Source organism: Papio anubis, chromosome 19, assembly GCF_008728515.1.
Source record: "Papio anubis isolate 15944 chromosome 19, Panubis1.0, whole genome shotgun sequence".
NCBI classification, from domain to species: Eukaryota; Metazoa; Chordata; class Mammalia; order Primates; family Cercopithecidae; genus Papio; species Papio anubis.
In genome coordinates, this window is record NC_044994.1 from 56,008,623 (window position 1) to 56,030,107 (window position 21,485).

At 40.1% G+C, this 21,485-nt stretch overlaps 1 protein-coding gene across 1 annotated transcript in view; it reads right to left on the bottom strand.

Annotated features, from left to right (window-relative positions):
* Positions 1–13,020: 13,020 nt before the first annotated feature.
* The window catches only part of LOC100997079 (vacuolar protein sorting-associated protein 4B), a 33,748-nt gene continuing 25,283 nt past the window's right edge, over positions 13,021–21,485 (bottom strand). The window contains exons 9-11 of the mRNA XM_003914455.5: positions 20,966–21,185; positions 17,034–17,174; positions 13,021–14,739 (exon numbers count right to left, since the gene is read on the bottom strand). Of these exons, the coding sequence (XP_003914504.2) occupies positions 14,638–14,739; positions 17,034–17,174; positions 20,966–21,185 (463 nt within the window). The 3' untranslated portion in view covers positions 13,021–14,637. The remainder of the gene's footprint in view (positions 14,740–17,033; positions 17,175–20,965; positions 21,186–21,485) is intronic.

A 21,485-nucleotide genomic window follows, 5' to 3' on the forward strand; every position in this document is an offset into this window, starting at 1 on the left:
AAGCAATCCTCCCACCTCAGTTTCCTGAGTAGATGGGAATACAGGCATGCAACACTATGTCTGACTGGCATCCTGATTTTAGCCCAATGAGACCTGTACTGGACTTCTGACTGACAGAACTGTAAGCTAATGCATCTGCATTGGCTTAAGCCACTAACTTTTGGTAATTTGTTACAATGGCATTACAAAACTAATACAAGTTCCTCTTGCCGACTCAGATTCACACATACCAAAAACACAGAATGCATATAACCTAAATTCTGGCCACAACCTACTCACCATCCATGAAAAACCTGCAAAATACAAACTCAGAAGTACTATGTTGGGTGACTGATTGGCTCCCAGTCCCTCAGAACCCAGCTGACAATGCAGGTTCTTCTTGATATTTTTATCATCCTGGTGATACTGTGTCTTACAGAAAGGATTTTTTTGGTCTCTAAGTATGGCATTATACCCAAATTTTCCTGTATTGGTCAACCTAATGCAGTTCATCAGCAATGTCTTTTTTTCTAAAAGTTCCTCACTCTACCTTCTGTCTTGTGAGCTTTATTTATCAAGATTGATTTCAAATGTGTCAGTGGCTCGGTGAGGTTTTCCCAAGCAATCTAAGAAGAGTATTTTTTCTCTAATCCACATTTTCCACATTTTAATTATAACATATATCACATTGTATTTGAAAGTAGTCACATGACTTATAACTCTTTGAATCAGAAGATTCTTCCATAGTGCCTTGCTGAATTCTGGACACCTAAGCAGGTGTCCAATAATTTATTGTTAAATTGACTGATGATTTGGTCCTCAACAAACTTGGGGTTAAATAAATGCATGAGTTATGACAAAGCAGAAATCTAAATAACTCCCTTCCCTCCCCTTCCCCTTCCCCTTCCTTCCTTCTGTTAATTCCAGGTCTTTATATAATAACTCTTTCAACCAGTTGCCAATCAGAAAATCTTGGAATTTGCCTGTAACCTCCCAACTCGCAGTTGTTCCACCTTTCTGGACCAAACCAATGTACGTCTTACATGTATTGATTGATGTCTCATGTCTCCGTAAGATGTATAAACCAAGCTGCAGCCCAACCACCATGGGCACATGTTCTCAGGATCTTCCGGGCCTGTGTCATGGGCCATTGTTCACTCATATTTGGCTCAGTATAAATCTCTTCAAATGTTTTAGAGTTTGACTCTTTTGGTTGACATGAAAAAGTTCAAAGCAGGAAATAAACAATGAGAACCATTAGGTTTATTTCTAATCTTATCTGATAATTAAAAAAAAATTTTTTTTTATCTTGTTGAGACCATTAAAAAAGATATTTTGGATTACCTTAGAATAGTAATATTGGCATTCTTACTCTTCTTACATTCTTAAAGATGAACAAAATATAAAACATTAAAAACAATTTTTTTTGAGACGGAGTCTCCATCTGTCACCCAGGCTGGGGTGTGGCACGATCTCAGCTCACTGTAACCTCTGCCTCCCGAGTTCAAGTGACTCTCCTGCCTCAGCCTCCAGAGTAGCTGGGATTACAAGCATGTGCCCCTATGTCTGGCTAATTTTTGTATTTTTAGTAGAAACAGGTTTCACCACGTTGGCCAGGCTGGTCTTGAACTCCTGAACTCAGGGGATCTGCCTGCCTCAGTTTCCCAAAGTGCTAGGATTACAGGCGTGAGCCACCCTGCCCAGCCTGAAAGATACATAGTTTCTTTCTTTTCTTTTCTTTTTTTTGAGACAGAGTTTTGCTCTTGTCACCCAGTCTGGAGTGCAATGGTACAATCTTGGCTCACTGCAACCTCTGCCTCCTGGGTTCAAGTGATTCCCCTGCTTCAGCCTCCTGAGTAGCTGGGATTACAGGCACCTGCCACCATGCCTGGCTAATTTTTGTGTTTTTAGTAGACATGGGGTTTTCACCATGTTGGCCAGGCTGGTCTCGAACTCCTGACCTCAGGTGATCTGCCTGCCTCGACCTTCCAAATGCTGGGATTACAGGTATGATGCACAGTGCTCGACCTGAAAGCTAAGTAATTTATTTTGAAAGGAACTGGCACAATCCTGATACAAAGATATTATAAGGGAAAAAAATGGGGGAAGAGCAGTGAAGAGCAGAAATATTCCTCAATAGATCTACACTCAGGGAAAAAGACAAAACAAAACAAAAAATCTTTTATTTGGATACTTACATATTTCACCAGGATTTAAAACATTTGGTGAAGCAGTTATTTTATGAAGGAAGACTACCAATGCAAGGACTCAGGGAAGAATGAGGAAACGAGGAGATAAAAGTTACACTGGCAGAAATCAGGAAAGAAGTAAAAGTGAAAATCATCCTAGAAATGAAAATGAGGCCGGGCACGGTGGCTCACGCCTGTAATCCCAGCGCTTTGGGAGCCCGAGGTGGGCGGATCACGAGGTCAGGAGATCGAGACCATCCTGGCTAACACGGTGAAACCCCGTCTCTACTAAAAATACAAAAACATTACCTGGGCGCGGTGGCGGGTGCCTGTAGTCCCAGCTACTCGGGAGGCTGAGGCAGGAGAATGGCGTGAACCCGGGAGGCGGAGCTTGCAGTGAGCCAAGATGGTGCCACCGCACTCCAGCCTGGGCGACAGAGCAAGACTCCGTCTCAAAAAGAAAAAAAAAAAAGAAAAGAAAAGAAATGAAAGTGAACGCAGTAGGAGAATAGAGTGAAAAACACAGTAAGGAATAGAAAGGAGGGAATGAGTAAAGCAAACAAAATGAAATGAAAAAAAAGAATTTAAAAGACAGAAAAAAGATAGGAAAACAAAGGATTTGAGTCAACATATGTACAACAGGACTGCCTGAAGAAAAAAAACAAGACATGAGAAATATTTTTTAAAATTTCAAATACACTTTCCTAAAATACTAAGGCATTTGAACATTTATATGTGTGTGTACACACACACACACACACACACACGATATATTACACCAGGGAAAATAGACTGAAAATAATCAACATTGAGTCATTCTCTAGTAAGTACTGGATTTTAAAAGAATGAAGACTTTGGTCAGTTAGACAAAATCATCAGGTCACTTGTTTTAAAAGGAGATCAGGCTAGTTTCAGGTTTCTCCAGAGTGACATTCAACATGACAGAGCAATGCAACATCTATCAGATCCTCAAGCAAGGAATGTTGTGTCAAGGTTGCACATTCAGCGAATCCGTATTTCACCCATAAAAGTTACAGACAAATAATTTTGAACATATAATAACCAAGGAAATATTTTTCCCCTAAGCAGTTCTTGAGGAAATTATTAAGACTACAGGATGACTCAGCCAGCCAATAGCTGACTGGGAAAAGCATAGTAAAAGAACAGTCTTTTGAAAATTGAATCTATTTAACAGTACACCAAAGCCTAAAGCAAATGGGAGATGTAGGGTAAAGAATAATATGTGTGTACATGTTACATGCAAAAATAATACAAGGGACAAATTTTGGGAGAGGAAGGAGAAAAACGTGAAAGATGTGTGGGAAGCATTATTGAAGATCAGTTAGTCATTGATTTTTTTTTTTTTTTTTTTTTTTTTTTTGAGACAGAGTCTTGCTCTGTTGCCCTGGCTGGAGTGCAGTGGCACGATCCCCGCTCACTGCAACCTCCACCTCCCGGGTTCAAGTGATTCTCATGCCTTAGCCTCCCGAATAGCTGGGATTACAGGCTCCTGCCACCTCACTTGGCTAATTTTTGTATTTTTAGTAGAGACGGGGTTTCACCATGTTGGCCAGGATGGTCTCAAACTCCTGACCTCAAGTGATCCACCCGCCTCAGCCTCCCAAAGTGCTGGGATTACAGGCATGAGCCACCGCGCCTGGCAGTTAGTCATAGATTCTGTCACTAGATATTTTTTAAACTCCAGAAACGATTCTTTATCCTTCAGTGTTCTTTATTTATTTAGACATGTTTGCTTCATGTAGGTGTTTTGGTGCATGTGTGAGTTCTTTTTTCTGAACAATTTCAAAGTAATTTATAGACATCATGGCACTTCCTCTGCATCCCTCTATGAGCACACTTAAGCATATGTCTTCTAAAGTGAAGGGTACAATGCATGCCCCCCAGTTTTTTTTTTTTAGGGATGGGATTTCACCATGTTGGGCAGACTGGTCTTGAACTCCTAGCCTCAAGTGATCCACCTGCCCTGACCACTCAAAATGCTGGGATTGCAGGCGTGAGCCACTGCGTCCAGCTCAAATGGTCTTTTATAGCTTTTTTTCCCCAAACTAGGATCTAAGCAAGGTTCACATATTACATTGAGTTATATATCTCCAACTTTTTTAAATCTAGAAGAATAGAAGAATCTTCCAACCTTTTTAGAAAAATGACATTAACTTTTTTGAAGAGACTGGGTCAGTTGTCTTGTAGAAGACCCTGCATTCTCTCCTGACTGATTGATTTCTTCTGGTGTTATTTCTCTCTCCAGTGAATTTTCTGTAACCTGGCATTAGGTCTACGGTTTCAGACTACACATTTTTTAATAAGAATACTTCGTAAGTGGTTTTCATGTTGCATCTTACCAGGTGGCACATGATGTCAGGTTGCCATTGTTAATGATGCTCAATTTGATTTCCTTGGCAAGGTGGTGACAGCCATGGCTCTCCATTTTAAAGCCAGTGTTCCCCTTGGCAGTGAGCAAGTAATCTGAGAGGACACTTCTGAATGTGGGCGTGTCATCACCAACAGTTCCTCCCTTTTCTATCTGCGTATGCTAGTCCTCCCATGAAGAAGCAGAATTTATTTTTCATGCCGTGAATCTTGGCTGGTCTTCTAACTTGTTTATTTCTTGGTCTGGGCCTTAAGAGGCATTGAAGCTTCCGGGATTGGGAGTAACCTGCGATGGAAAGAAACTCAGGCTGGACTACTGCCTGAAGAGATCACACGAAAGAGAACAGTCCAGCCAGCCCAACTTGAGGCACGAGACATGGGATGGAGCCATCCTGGATTCCTCACCCCAGCCAACACCATGTGGAGCAGAGGTAAGCCCTCTCGGTGGAGTTCTGCCTGAATTGCAGACTTGTGAAAAATAATAAATGGCCATTTTAAGCCATTAAGATTTTGAGCGGTTTATTATACACTCATAGACCATGTAAACATCATCTCACTCAATAGTTTTAGCATCCATCAATGATCTTTGCCTGAATCATTTCATTGGGCTTGGCAAAGGGTATTTTAAATTCTGCTGTCCACTTCACCTTTATTAGCTAGCATTCTTCTGGACAGAGAGCGAGAGCTTTCCCTCATCATCTAGGTATCAACTCCTATTCCCCTTAAAGAGGAAGAGCAAATGTTCAATGTCTCCCATAATTCCTAGCTTTCAGACTAAGAAGTTGAGTGATATTCACCACCAGTGGCGGCAAATGAGGCTTTCCCCCTTCACTTTTTCCCCTGGTCTTTAGCTGTTCCCCTTCAGTGGCTGCGTGGTGCGCTTTGCACATCTGTCCTTGATCTCAGAGTGTTGCACTACAATCATTGATTCACTTGACTATCCTTTTAACTGGACTGTAAGTCTCTTGAGGCCAGGGACATTATAGGCTCAAGGCCAGTATACATAAAGTTCTGACATCTAGATAGATGGTACTAGATTTCTACCATACTTCTTTTAGTTTCTTTTTTTGTTTTGGACATATATTTTACATAGCTTAGATAATACGTACAATTTTTTTAATTCTGCAATTCTTTTTTTCTTAGAAGTGATCTTGATACTTTAGTTTTTATTTTATTTTATTTTTTTTTATTTTTATTTTTTGAGATGGAGCCTTACCCTGTCACCCTGGCTAGAGTGCAATGGCACCATCTCAGCTCACTGCAGCCTCCCCCTCCTGGGTTCTAGCGATTCTCCTGCCTCAGCCTCCCGAGTAGCTGGGATTACAGGTGCCTGCCACCACACCTGGCTAATTTTTTTGTATCTTTAGTAGAGATAGGGTTTCACCATATTGGCCAGGCTGATCTCGAACTCCTGACCTCGTGATCCACCCGCCTCAGCCTCTCAAAGTGTTGGGATTACAGGCGTGAGCCACCGTGCCCAGCCATTTTATTTTTTAATCAAAAGAATAGCTGTGTGTGGACATAAAAGTAACAGTACAGTGGGCTAAGATGTAACTTCACAGTTCCCTACCCTCAAACCCTCCTCAGCCCTGATTCCACTCCCCAGGGGCAATCACTTCCAGTCTTTTTTTAGGTTTGGTTCCTGTGGATGATTTTATTTTCCAAAAATGGCCACAACAACATCTGCCAACTCAAACACTCTTCTTAAAATGTCACTTTGACATGCCTCCCAGGGATGGGGGGGATCCATGTCCCCTCCCTTCAAAATTGGGTGGGCTTCTGTGAATATTGTCATCCATGGAATATGGCAGGAGAGACACTATGTGACTTCCGAGGCTAGGTTGCTAAAGGTGGTACAGCTTCCATTTTGGTCCCTGAAATACTTGCTCGTGAAGTTGCAGTCACCAGTCACCACGTCAGCAGTCAGACTGCCCTGCGGCAGCCATGCTGTGTGGAAGCCCAAACATCCTACGCAGAGCGGCCACTTGGAGCAACCCCAAACCTTCATGAAGAGGGCTATCCAGCCAGCGCCCGGATGCCTCAGCTGTCCAGCAACTGTGGGACTGCACCTGTGCAGAGCTCTCCTAGGCAGAAGCACCTGGCCAAGCCCTTCCTGAATTCCTGACCCACAGGAACCAACAGAAAATAATTGAAACTATGAAGTTTGGAGATGACTTCTAAAGCAGCAATTCCAAACAAATAATTTTTCTTGAGTTACCTCCATGTCTGCTTATTGTACTACATCTCAATTTACTGACCTTGTACATGATTGTTTCCTACTTTGAGAGATGAGACTTAGCTCACTTGCATTAACCCCTCACTTGCCCCTTCCAATTTTTTTTAATAGTTTAGAATTTTATCACCTACCTTTGAAACTGTTTTTAAACCTCAATTTCTTGCTCCACCAACTTTTGGAATCTCATATTACTATCCATTTGTAAGATTAATTAAATTAATTAATTAATTTATTTATTTATTTTGAGAAGGAGTCTTATTCTGTCACCCAGGCTGGAGTGCAGTGGCGTGATCTCGGCTCACTGCAGCCTCTGCCTCCCGGGTTCAAGCGATTCTCCTGTCTCAGCCTCCCGGGTAGCTGGGACTACAGGCAAGTGCCACCATGCCCGTCTAATTTTTGTATTTTTAGTAGAGACGGGGTTTCACCATGTTGGCCAGTATGGTCTCGATCTCCTGACCTTGTGATCCACCTGCCTCAGCCTCCCAAAATGCTGGTATTACAGGCATGAGCCACCGTGCCCGGTCTGTAAGATTAAGTTTATATAATATCTGTTCTTTCTTCTACATCTATTTCAATTCTCAACTTACCTTAGATATATCTTCATTATCTAACTGTGAAATACCAGGCCGATGGAAGAACACGTAAAGTATGTATTCACTGTTATTCTCTAAAATTCATTTATTTTCTAAACTGTCCATCCTGCAGAGTTAAACGGGCCCCTGGTGGATAAGACCATACCTGCACTTTTCGTGTTCTGGATGGTGGCAGTATTTCTGTGATTTCCTCTAGTGTTGTAACAACTGTTTATTATTTACTGTTTCTGTAAGAGGGAAAAGTTCCAAGGGGTTCTCCTTGACCCTTTTTTTACATTAACCTTCACCCCACGTGTAAGAGAACTGCTCTGGTGACTGACCATTCCCAGAGATATTCATTCAGCTTAACCAATGCACACTTTGGTTAAAACACCACCTCATTTATCACTGAATCCCCGTAAGTCCCCTCTTGACCAGTGGACCATGTGACTTTCTGATTCTCCAGTTAAGATTATTGGCTCAGAGCCAGTGTCCCACAGTCCTCCAAAGTCTTCATATTTCTGTTTCATTATTTCCTAGCAGCTTTGACAAGTAGCCTCCCACCCCTTCGGAGAAGGCCGAAAGGAAGGTACTTGTGGTATCATTGCAGGATCCTTCCTCAACAATACCGAGCCTATGCTTATTTCAAGTGCTGCAAAATCAATGCTGTGCTTCATGCTTTGCCTATCATGATGGTTCTGGTCAGGTGTCCACCAGACTTGGGAGATTTTGGTTAGGCTAATGAAGTAGCCCCTTAGTGAGCTGAATAGGCATTTGTTTTTATTGCAGGGATCCCATCGCCAGTGAATTGTTGCTTAAGACTCTGTGGGAAAGACCTTTGTGATGATCACACTAGCCTAACATGGTACCAAAGTCCACTTGGCTTGTGCTAGCCTGGTGCCACTACTTGGCTTCTGCAACCCAAGTGGATTGCTTTCTGGCCCCAGTGCAATCGGAGGACAAGGAAAGCACGTTAGAAAGCATTTCTTCCGCCGGGGGGCGGTGGCTCAAGCCTGTAATCCTAGCACTTCGGGAGGCCGAGGCGGGTGGATCACTTACAGCCTGGCCAACATGGTGAAACCCCGTCTCTACTAAAAATACCAAAAAATTAGCTGGATGTGGTGGTGGGAGCCTGTAATCCCAGCTACTTGGGAGGCTGAGGCAGGAGACTAGCATGAACCCAGGAGGTGGAGGTTGCAATGAGCTGAGATGGCACCACTGCACTCCAGACTGGGCGACAAGAGCGAGACTTCATCTCAAAAAATAAAATAAAAAGTAAGAAAGCGTTCTTTCCACCTACCAAAGCTTTGATTAAGGAACCAGATTCTAGTTCTCTAGGAACACTGTGGCTTTGTGGATAGGTCTTACAGGGTAAATCCACTAAAGCTTTTTTATTTTCTAAAGTTGTTAGATTTTTTCTTTTACATTATATGTTAATGGAGTTCAGAGAGGGGCCACTGCCAAGTTCAGTTTCTTCAAGCAGTCAGGCAAACAATGAAAGTCCCTCTCAGTGACTCAAACCAAAAACTGAATACAGAATTTCTGATAACTGAACCCATAGTGATACATCCAATCATATCGGAAACTTGATTCCTCTGCTTTTTGATCATCAGCATAACCCACTGTCACATATGCTCCAGATGCTGATACTCAGAATCCTCCAAATTTTCACGAATATACACATTCTAATGCTACAGGGCCTGCTGTTTTCCTACTAAATTTTCTTCCTTTCACATACAAAACGTGGTCAATCTGTGAATTCAACTGATTGCCAGCAACCTGCAGGATCAAATACTGAGTTTGGCTTTTGATTACTTAGGCACTGTGGCTGTAAGAAATGTTTGTTTTAGGACAGTCACAGAAGATCCCTGGTTTTCCTTCTCTGCCCTGACCAGCCGTTTGAAGTTCTCATGCTCTTTATTTTATTCTACAGCAGCTGCAAAGTGGCTCTCCAATGTCTTGTCCTCACTGGGCACTTCATTCCGTGTGACCATAGGCAATGATGTAGTCAGCTGTCTCACTAGGAGCTACCAGAGTCCCATCCAGTTAGATGCTGGTGATGCTGCTATGATCCTATTTTAAATGTCCTGCCATCTCTGTGTTACTTGCTCAAGATTGAAGGAACTTAGTGGCAGTACTTGATATGCCAAGGTTACATAAAGGGCCCAGCTACTGGTTACCAAGTGATGAAGAAAAATAGGATCTCCCCACTTCGGCTCCTGTGTTGGGAGGCCAGAGGGCAGTTAGATGAACAGCACCTCTCCAGAGTACATCTGTTTGATGACTGACTGTCCTGTTCTCTTTTTAAAACATTTCCTGTTATTTCATAGGGTTCTAGTGGGGGAGGAGTCCTAATTCCTGTGATTTGCTGTCAACCAAATTCTTCCTTAAAACTTTTTTTTTTTTGAGATGGAGTCTCGCCCTGTCGCCCAGGCTGTAGTGCAATGGCGCGATCTCAGCTCACTGCAACCTCTGCCTCCCGGGTTCAAATGATTCTGCCTCAGCCTCCCGAGTAGCTGGGATTACAGGCGCCGGCTACCACGCCCAGCTATTTTTTGTATTTTTATTAGAGATGGGGTTTCACCATATTGGCCAGGTTGGTCTCGAACTCCTGACCTCAGGTGATCTGCCCACCTCGGCCTCCCAAAGTGCTGGGATTACAGGCCTGAGCCACTGCGCCCAGCCCCTTAAAACGTCTTAATTTTGAGAAATTAAAAATAAAGATAAAAATACAAAGAAAAGAATGAAAGTGTCCATATTTCTATTCACCAGGATTTAGTCACTGTTAATTTCTTGAGGTGTTTTCAGTCCTAATTTTCTTTTAGAATAACACTGGGGGTGGGGGGCAGAAATTATACATGCTGATTGTACAAATTTAGAAAGAATGCAAAGTAAGTTTCACTCACTCAACAAATATTTGTTGAACCCCCATCAGGCACCAGCACTCTTCTAGACACTGGAGATACAGCAGAGAACAAAGCAGACAAGAAACTCTAATTTCATAGCATACATGTTAGTGGGAGAAATCACATAAGGAAAATAGTAAATTATATCGTATGTTAGATGACAAGCACTATGGGGAAAAATACAGCCAGGGATGGGGATAAGGAGCATCAGGAGGGTTTGTCATTTTCAGTAGGATGGCCAAGGAAGGTGTCACTGAAAAAGAGACACCGGAATAGACCTGAAGGAGATACGAGAGGTAAAGTAAGTTTAAAAAAAAAAAAAAAATCAATCTAATAACATCATGAGCATTATGTGGAAGACATTCCAGATGTCTATGTGAACATGCAGATTTCTGGATGAATGATTATGGATGGATGGACAGAAAAATATACTTAGGAGACACTATCATAAAAACAATTCAAACTAGAAAAGATTTTTAATAATCAGTAAATTATTTAGTACCTATTTCTGGATATCTACATATCTGGATATAAATGTACAGCATAAAGCATATGAGTTTTCACATACACATACACCTTTGTATCAACTACCCAGATCCAGATTTGGAATTGCATTAAATCTACAAATTGAATTGGTTAAATTGACTTTGTTTTTTGTAAGTCATCCATCTCATAAACAGGGTCCACCCCCCTCTTATTTAGGTCTTCCTTAGTGTCTTTTGGTAACGTTCCATAGTTTTCTACGTGGCAGTCTTGCCAATCTTTGAGTAGATTAATTTTGAGGCATTTGATGCTGATATTATTGTAATTAGTATTCTCTTTTTTTTTTTTTGAGACAGTCTCGTTCCCTCACCCAGGCTGGAGTGCAGTGGTGTGACAATAGCTCACTGCAGCCTTGAACTCCTGGGCTCAAGTGATCCTCCCACTTCAATTCCCCAATAGTTGGGACTATGGGCACATACCACTCTCATAATTTCAATTTCTAATTGTTGCTAAGATAAATAATTTTTGACTTTGTATCCTGCAACCTTGTTAAATTATTTCTGTAAGTTTATATCAATTTTCTACAATCATGTCATCTGTGAATGACAATTTTGTTTCTTCTTTTAATCTGTAAGACTTTCATTTCTTTTGCTTGCACTGGCTAGAATCTGTATAAAGTTAAGAAAAAGTGGTGATAGTGGGTAACTTTGCCTTTTTCCTGATCTCTGGGGGAATAAACTTTTCAAAAATTCACAATTAAATACGTTGGCTATAGGGTTTTTTTCTAGATCTTCTTCTATTAAGAAGTTCCCTTCTATTCCTAGTTTGTGCAGTTCAAAAAAAAGCAAGTGCTGAATTGTATTGCTTTTTCTGCATCTATAAATAACTTGTCTCCTTTATTTCTGTAAATGCAGTAAATAGTATTAATCTTCCTATTTTAAGTTACAGGCAATCCTTGTTTTTTATGGCTAACTGAACTCTTGCTGATTTCTATGGTATAAATATTCCCATCACAGCAGACTTTAAATTTCTAGTATGAGGTCACTGAACTCGCAGCTGGGAAAGAGGTACTATCGGTTTTGGTGAGCCAGGGTGAGCTAGTTTGAACACATTTTTGATTTTGTAGTTCTTAATCACCAAGACAGAAATTTATCATAACTTCACTAGACAAGTAAGAACAAAGTCACTTTATAAACTTACCTATTTTATAAGTCTCTCACATAATCCACGAGGTAGATCAAAATTAAAACATAACTCCTTTTTTTCCAATACTAAGTACCTAATAGCACCCAGCAATATATTAATTGCTAGGGAAAATGTAACTCTCAGAACTTACAGTCTAAATGATCTAAACATGGTCAATAGAACATGCTTCAAACAGAAAAAAATCTCAACACAGCAGCAGCAATTTAACTGCTAATTCTTTAGCAGTTGGCAAAACTAGGATGGGGATAGTTTAGGCGGTCTTCCTGCAAGAGGCTACATGGTTCATCATTAGGTTTTAATGGAAATACGTGGACTAGCAAAAAAAAAAAAAAAAAAAAGATACCCTATTAGAATAAGAGAAGGATACAAATGAAGGCATGAAAGTAGGAAAGAAAAGGGCACATGTGAAAACTCACAAACTTAAGATAACATCAGTGTCAACAATAGGCACTGTGTTGCTTCATTTGCAAGACACTGTACCATCAGGTAGATATGCCTCTTTCTCATAGAAGTGGCTAAATGGTGTTTCTGTGGCACTAATCACGTACACCCATTCTGTTTTTCTGCATGTAGTCGACGGCAGACTCAGAAGTCAATCCTCTATTGACATGTTTTATAATTAGAGTCCTTCTAGATTTCTCAAGGTGAGACAAAATGCTTTCAAATATCCAGGGTGTAGATTATAGAGATGCTTAACAACTATGATCTACTTGCTGGCTCAGAAAACGTCTACCTAAACTTCATAATTACTGGTCAAGAGCCAGAAAAATAGAACATGCCCATTCGGGTTCCTCTGAGTATCTGTGCATAAAGAACACACAGCAGTACTGTGTAATTCTGAGGCAGATAAACAGGTAAGATGTATAAATTACCTTATCCACAAAGAATTCAGTGTTAGTCTACTAAGTTAGTTCTCAACCCTTGCATAAAAGTCATTGAAAAACAAGAATTTTCATGTATACATTAATAATTTTAATGATTTCTTTGTATCTAACCAATTTAGGTAATATTTTCTTTTACACAGATGGTCCCAAAATAAAGAATACACAGAACACAGTCAATGGGTTTTATCGATTTACTTCACATAAGAGCATAATTCAGGCCTTTTCCATTTAATAACAAAAACAATCTGTACAGAAAACCCAAAGGCAACCACATAGCATATGTAAAATGTGCAAATACACTTTAAAATGCAAGTTATTCTAGAGCATTTGCAAGATAGAATTTCATAGTAATTAAGGAGTCTACTTCATTCTAACTTAATAGTCTTTTGCAGGTATAGACAATGCAAATCTACAAGGCACAACTTAGCGCTGATGCTAAAGTATGAAACACATCCTCAGATTATTTATTTGAAAATATTAAAATAGTATCATGTTTATTTTTTAATGAGTCATGAGCTCATTTCTAAAGCTTCATAAAGCATTACACTGATAACATATGTGTGGTCAGGACAAACTGCTCCCTGAACTTAAAAGGTGAAGGACAAGACCCCATATTATTATCCTGTATTAAAAAAGGAAATATACATATATGTACACAGACACCCCATATCACAGACAAGAAACTTCCCATAATCCAAAGGGAGACCATTTCCTTACTAGCATTACAGTATTCCATGACAGTTAAAAATTACACACTTACCACCTGTTTTGGTCAATCTTGCTACAAAAAGACACTGAAATAGACAATTTTCTTATTTAAGGTAAAGACAATGTCTAATTTAGAAAATCTTCCTCTTGAGATTGCACAGTGAAAGGTATCATTTAATTAAATATAAAAGCTTACTGTTGTTTTTTTGAGACAGAGTTTCGTTCAGTCGCCCAGGGAGTGCAATGGTGCGATCTCGGCTCACTGCAACCTCCGCCTCCCAGGTTCAAGTGATTCTCCCGCCTCAGGCTCCTGAGTAGCTGGGATTACAGGCACCCGCCATCGTGCCCAGCTAATTTTTATACTTTTAGTAGAGACAGCATTTCACCATGTTGGTCAGGCTGTCTTGAACTCCTGGCCTCAGGTGATCCACCCGTCTTGGCCTCCCAAAGTGCTGGGATTACAGGCATGAGCCACCACGCCCAGTCAAAGCTTACTTATTTTAAAGAAATTATTTAAATCTACACAGAAAAAAATATCAACTTATTAAAAACCAGTAAGAGCACTGTCTATAATTCAAAATCTTTCAAACCCAATCACAATGCTCTTTGCTGTTTTATTGCCCATCCCTGAGAGTAAAGATTCTATCATTTGTAATTTTTTAATAACGTAAATTTTACATTGATAAGAATGTTTAACAATTTTTTTGAAAATATAAAATAAACCCTATATCATTTTAGTAAAAAAAAAGATAAATGCTCTTTGCAAAGACCACTATTCATAAAAATTTTAAATATTTGTATGTCAATCAATTTCTGACATCCTTTCTACTGGGTAATTTCTATTTTTTGCCATTCATATATCGCTCATTTCCTCATAACCTGTTGTTTTGTACATTTTGTTAATAGGAGTATTTAATAAGTAATGGAGGAAAAGTACAATATAAAACCTAATGGAATTCTGAAGTGAGATGTGTATTTCCCTGTGGTAAAAGTGTTTTACTGGAAACAATCAATGCGATCCAAAATAGACAAAAATATCTATGAAAGAAAGAATACATATGAGTAAGCATCTTCCTTGTCTTTGGTTTAGCCTTCTTGACCAAAATCTTCTGTAAACTTCTTTAATTTCAACAAGTCATGTTCATTGACTGTAGGTTTTGTGTTAGATAGTGACCGCAACATATCCGACTGTCAGGGAAAAAGAAGGGCAGGGAGGATATTAATAATAGAGTTAACAAAATAAAAAACCGTCATATTATCATTATTGTTACGAACTTTAACCTAAGTTTAAATATGAGTATTTGCCGTCTACCATAAGATACTGACAATAAACTCCCTGTTCTTTTTTTTGAGTCAGAGTCTCACTCTGTTGCTCAGGCTGGAGTGCAGTGGTGTGATCTTGGCTCATTGCAACCTCTGCCTCCTAGGTTCAAGCAATTCTCCTGCCTCAGCCTCGAAGTAGCTGGGATTACAGGCACCTGCCACCATGACTGGCTAATTTTTGTATTTTTAGTAGAGATGGGGTTTCACTGTTGGTCAGGCTGGTCTCTAACTCCTGACCTCAGGTGATCCGCCTGCTTCTGCCTTGCAAAATGTTGGGATTACAGGCGTGAGCCACCGCACCCGGCCCCTATTCTTTCACAGATCTTTCAAGATCTTTGATCATGTTATTACTTTGTGTAGAAACTTACACTTTCTTCCCCTGCATTGATCAAACAGCTCCCCATTATCAGAAGGACATTCCTCTTAGTCTGAGGATCAAGGCCTCCAAAGTATGTTCATGATCTAATTTCTGGCCTTATCTCTTTTTCTTAAACAAGAGATCAGTTTTCTAAGTAAGTATAGTTCAAAAGGAAAATATCATTCACTTACACGTAAGTGAAGCAGAATACCATTTTATGAAAAATCAACTAACCAGAATTTTACCATAGTTACAATTAAGATTGAAATGGTTAGAAAAATATGCTAATATCAGAGATTCATTAAAAAACTAACTTCTAAGCCAAGACTCCTGTAAAATGATATGAAAAATAATAAAGAGGACTACTCTAAGTCACTAAAAATTCTTCAAAGTTGAACAAAGTACAAAAAATAAAAAATAATACACCAAGGATTAAAACAAAAGGGGTTTCTGAGTAACTTCTCAGATAAGCATTATGGTTGGTTCACACACAAATATATAGGCGTGTACACATTTACATGTATGTCTATGTATCAGGTAAAAGTTTCTCCTCTGGAAGTTACTATTAAACCCGCCATTAAAAGTCCTTAAAGATCTGAAACTGACAGAAAATTCTGAAAACTGAGAATGTTCTTCCATAATTAATCAACTTTTCAATCACCCTAAGTTCCCTAAAAATAACATGCCTTACAAAATAAGTCATATATTAATTCCTCCAATATAAACTATGTAACTGTAATTTTTAAAAATAAAAATAGAACTACATTATTTAAACTTTCTATGGACCTTTGAAAAGTGAACTAGAAAACACTATAAATATGATGATACGAGCATTAGTATTTGTTTTTTGTTTTTTTTTTTGAGACAGAGTCTCGCTCTGTTGCCCAGGCTGGAGTGCAGTGGTGTGATCTCGGCTCACTGCAACCTCCGCCTCCTGGGTTCAAGCTATTATCCTGCCTCAGCCTCCCGAGTAGCTGGGACTACATGTGTGTGCCACCACACCTGGCTAATTTTTTTGTATTTTTAGTAGAGACGGGGTTTCACCGTGTTATCCAGGATGGTCTCAATCTCCTAAATTTGTGAACAGCCCGCCTTGGCCTCCGAAAGTGTTGGGATTACAGGCGTGAGCCGCCGTGCCCAGCCCTGTTTTTTTTGTTTTTTTTTTTTTTTTGAGACAGAGTCTCACTCTGTCACCCAGGCTGGAGTGCAGTCGCGCAATCTCAGCTCACTGCAACCTCTGCCTCCCTGGTTCGTGTGATTCTCCTGCCTCAACCGAGCAGCTGGATTACAGGTATGTGCCACACTGCCCGGCTAATTTTTGTATTTTTAGGAGAGACAGCATTTCGCCAGGTTGGCCAGGCTGGTTTCAAACTCCTGGCCTCAAGTGGTCTGCCCGCCTTGGCCTCCCAAAGTGTTGGGATTACAGGCAACTTCTGGTTATTTAAAAAAACCTGAGATGCAGGGAAAAAAAAATTTCACCAATCCTATTTTCTAAGTTAGGTTTTGGCAATAATTATACTATATATGAGCATTTTGGAGATATTTTAGCTGTAAGACCTGTAAAGTCAGAATCTTGTGCTTTAAAAAATAGCTTTTTCACTTAAAGTTTCCTCAAAACCCAAGAAAATAGTTTAAAAATAATTACTTTTTATATTTTAAGTTCAATTAACTTTATAATTTCTAATGTGAGTCAACAGTATTAAAATACACCTGTTTAATAGTAAGATTTTCCAGCAAATATTATGTAACTGAAAATTATAATGTTTTAAAATTTTTCTTAAAAATAAACAAAATTTCAAACCATGGAAACAACTGGCTCCAAAAGTTTATCTCCAGGGACATCCATCCATGTCATTTCAATGGCACCAGGGTCACCTGGAGAGCAAGGTGTTAGCAGATCATCTACAAGATGGTTAGGATCAGCTCGGGAAGGTCCGCGAACCTGAAATAAACAGTAATCTGAAATATTTATTTGAAACAAAATTGAACATTAAGATTTAATCCATTACCAGGAAAGTTAAAATGTATAATAGTTTTGTATATTTAATGTTTACTTTTGGGGAAAAAAATTAAGAATATACAACAAAAAGTAGTTATCCCCTGGATAATAGGATAGATTTTGGTTGCTTTTAATTTTTTTTTTTGAAAGGGTGTCTCGCTCTGTCAGCAGGCTGGAGTGAAGTGGCGCGATGTCGGCTCACTGTAACCTCCGCCTCCCGGGTTCAAGTGATTCTTGTGCCTCAGCCTCCCGAGTAGCTGGGATTACAGGCACGCGCCACCACACCCAGCTAATTTTTTTTTTACTTTTAGGAGAGACAGGGTTTCACCATGTTGGCCACAATGGTCTCAATCTCCTGACCTCACGATCCGCCCACCTCGGCCTCCCAAAGTGCTGGGATTACAGGAGTGAGCCACCGCGCCCAGCTGCTTTTACTTTTTTTCTTGATGCTTTTATTTTGAAATTTCCTACAATAAATTACTTATATGATCACACATAGAAGTTAAAAAAAAAAAAAAAAGAAATAGTTACCTGTGTCTAAGCTTTCTCTTTTACCCCTCCAGTGCTTAATAAGTGGTAGTAATCTCAGAGACCAAAAACAGATACATTAAAAAATTCTCAGAAGTTGCTCTATAGCTGAGAAACTTCTGTAATATTTGGAACTTTAGTATGAAACTACTGAATCTGTATCTTTCAACAAAAATGCTCTCAATTCTAAGTGCAAAATTATATGCTAAATGCAGTATCAATGCCATTTTATCATGTACAACTTAAGTTTTTTTTGTTTTGTTTTGTTTTGAGACAGAGTCTCACTCTGTCGCCCAGCGTGGAGTGCAGTGATGCGATCTCGGCTCACTGTAAGCTCCGCCTCCTGGGTTCACGCCATTCTCCTACTTCAGCTTCCCGAGTAGCTGGGACTACAGGTGCCCGCCACCACACCCGGCTAATATTTTTTTTTTGTATTTTTAGTAGAGACGGGGTTTCACCATGTTAGCCAGGATGGTCTTGATCTCCTGACCTCATGATCTGCCTGCCTCAGCCTCCCAAAGTGCTGGGATTACAGGCGTGAGCCACTATGCCCGGCCACAACTTCAGTTTTAACAATATCCAGAAAAAGAATCTTTGTGACATAGTCACATGGAAACATTTAGATGGCAATAGTCTGCATCAACTTGGGGGCACTTTCTTTTTTTTTTTTGACAGAGTCTCGCTCTGTCGCCCAGGCTGGAGGGCAGTGGCGCAATCTTGGCTCACTGCAACCTCCGCCTCCAGGGTTCAAGCAACTCTCCTGCCTCAGCCTCCTGAGTAGCTGGGATTATAGGCACCCGCCACCACGCCCAGATAATTTTTGTATTTTTAGTAGAGACAGGGTTTCACCATGATGGCCAGGCTGGTCTTAAACCCCTGACCTCGTGATCCGCCCACCTCAGCCTCCCAAAGTGGTGGGATTACAGGTGTGAGCCACTACGCCCAGCCAACTTGGGGGCACTTTCACATCTGTTTCACAATGATCGACTTTAAATACTATCTCAGGATTGGTGTAGGTGTGAAGAAATACACGCTCTCACCTTATTATGTGTATTTTATTGTCTGTCTTTACTCACTAATATTTTAGCTGCATGAGGTCAGGGATTTTTGTCTCTTTTGACTGCTCTACTTTCTGATGTACCGCTGGGCCCAGATTAGTATTTTAGAAATAAAATACTAGTAAATGCAAAAAATAAACAGGGAATCTTATTGTTAATTGAAATAATCAGCTTTAAAAGAAGTAAAGGATGGAGCCGCTGAGAGGTCTGCTGCAGCTGGTGATCCCCAGTCGCAGAGGTAAACCTCATCTGGCTGTGTTATCTTCATCCCACTAACAAGGACCTGGCTTCAGCGTCATGTGAGCTCACTCAGGCAGTAATATGCAGAATCGAGTGATAAATTCTGAGTAGGAAAGGACTGAGTTCCTATGCATTTATAGTTTCTAAATGGCAAAGAGAATTTAAGAGAAAACATAATGGCTGTGGCATAAACTTAACAGTATTTCAGTAATGAAATGGCTGAAGAAGGGTGGATGAGTAATATTCACTGGGCATCTGCAGTATCACGACTGGTGTTTTATAAGTATTATATCACTTCATTATCAGAAAGGACTTCAAAATAGCATGATCATCCCCATTTTAGAGATGATAAAAATGAGCCTTCAAGAAGTAATAGAATTCGCTCAAAAAGGTGTAACAAGTAAATGGTGCCAGGTTTCAAATTCAGATTTTAATTCAAGCTTGTTAACCTAAAAAATCTTATTGTGGTATATGATAAACATACATATGTGACTTAGTCATATTAGTCTTGACATACATTATGAGATTAGGTTTGCGATAGTATTCCACATCTATGTTCATGAGTAATACTGGATACTGCTGTTCACAGCAAAAGGGTTGGTCCAGATGACCCAGTACACTGTTACTCAAACTGGGTATCTCAAGACCATAGTCTTTTTATAAAACTTTATCTCAGCCATAGATGCTTAACTTGTTCTTGCAGACAAAACAGAACACAGGAGGGGCAGGATAGCAGAATGGTTGAGATTTCGGATTCGGAACCCTCACCTCCAGACAAATCACATGTGAACCACTCTAGCTACTGTGTTAGCACCTAAGTCTAGGACTAACCACCAGCAGGTGGCTGGCTACGTGTACCTCTTGTTGTTTTTGTGAAGACCAAATGAAATAATAAAAGATAGAACACAGTGCCAGGCATGTGAATATATAAAAGATATTAGCTATTATTAGTTTTACTTTATGAGGTATAAATGCACCAGATTCTGCTCAAAAATATTCTAGATGTGTCAGAAGCAGCCTGACATCTATACATTTAAGTTTCTATACTTACATCAAAATAATACACAAATACTTCAAAGCTCATTTCACAGGAAAATTTAAAACACATTAGGATGATTAATAAGGTCTTTTCTTTTTTTAAGACAGGCGCTCACTATGTCACCCAGGCTGGAGTCCACTGGTGCAATCTCGGCTCACTGCAACCTCCACCTCCTGGGCTCAAGTGATTCTCCCACTTCAGCCTCCCAAGTAGCTGGGACTACCGGAGTGCGCCACCACATCTAGGTAATTTTTCTATTTTTTATAGAAATGGGGTTTTGCCGTGTTGCCTGGGGCTGGTCTCGAACTCCTGAGCTCAAGAGATCTGCCCACTCCGGCCTCCTAAAGTGCTAGGATTACAGGTGTGAGCCATTGCACCCAGCCAATAATGGCTAATAAACTTTATTGAAGCACTTGTTTCAGTGACATAGAAATATGTCTATTATGTAAACCCACTTATTGTATTATTATACAACACTGAAACCCTCCCAAATTCTTTGAAGACAAACCAATGATGGTCTTGAAACTTGATTTTAAAAATATAGGAAAGGGGCCAGGTGCAGTGGCTCACGCCTTTGGGAGGCCGAGGTGGGTGGATCATCTGGAGCCAGGAGTTTGGGACGAGCCTGGTCAACATGGTGAAACCCCATCTCAACTAAAAATACAAAAAATTAGCCAGACATGGTGGCACACGCCTGTAATCCCAGCTATGCAGGAGGCTAAGGCACGAGAATCGCTTGAACCTGGGAGGTGGAGGTTGCAGAGAGCCAAGATAGTGCCACTGCACTCCAGCCTGGGCGACAGAGTGAGACTGTCTCAAAAAAAAAAAAAAAAAAAAAAGATAGGAAAGGATAGATAAAAATGACTTACCTTTTTAAAATGAGTAGCTGACTGTACTTTCCTAACAGGCTGCATAAGTGCATCACGTACAATGATACTTATATCTGCCCCTGAATAACCATCTGTTTTCTTCCCAAGTTCCCGAAAGTCTGCTTCCGTGAGACTGTTCTGAGTGGTCCCCAGGTGCAGTTTAAACATTGCTGCTCGGGCATGGGGTTCCGGCAAAGGAATATAAATTCGTTTCTCAAATCTTAAAAGAGAAATTACATCAAGAAAATATTTAATTGAAAATTAGGATATTTGCAAGGAGAAACAGATACTAAGTTAAGTGGGCGTGTATGTGCCAAGGTTAAACATATATATTTCGGTTCAAGGGAGAACATCCAGAACACATTAAAAACAAACAAATAAAATCAAAATAGCCTGGGAGCCAGTTTGGAGTGGTTGAATATTTCGCGCATGATTTTTGGGTTATTTTGGCCACAGTGTTCATATGTCTGGAATTCATGAAATAAAAAGAGGTCCTACAGGATTACAGTTTCCCACAAAA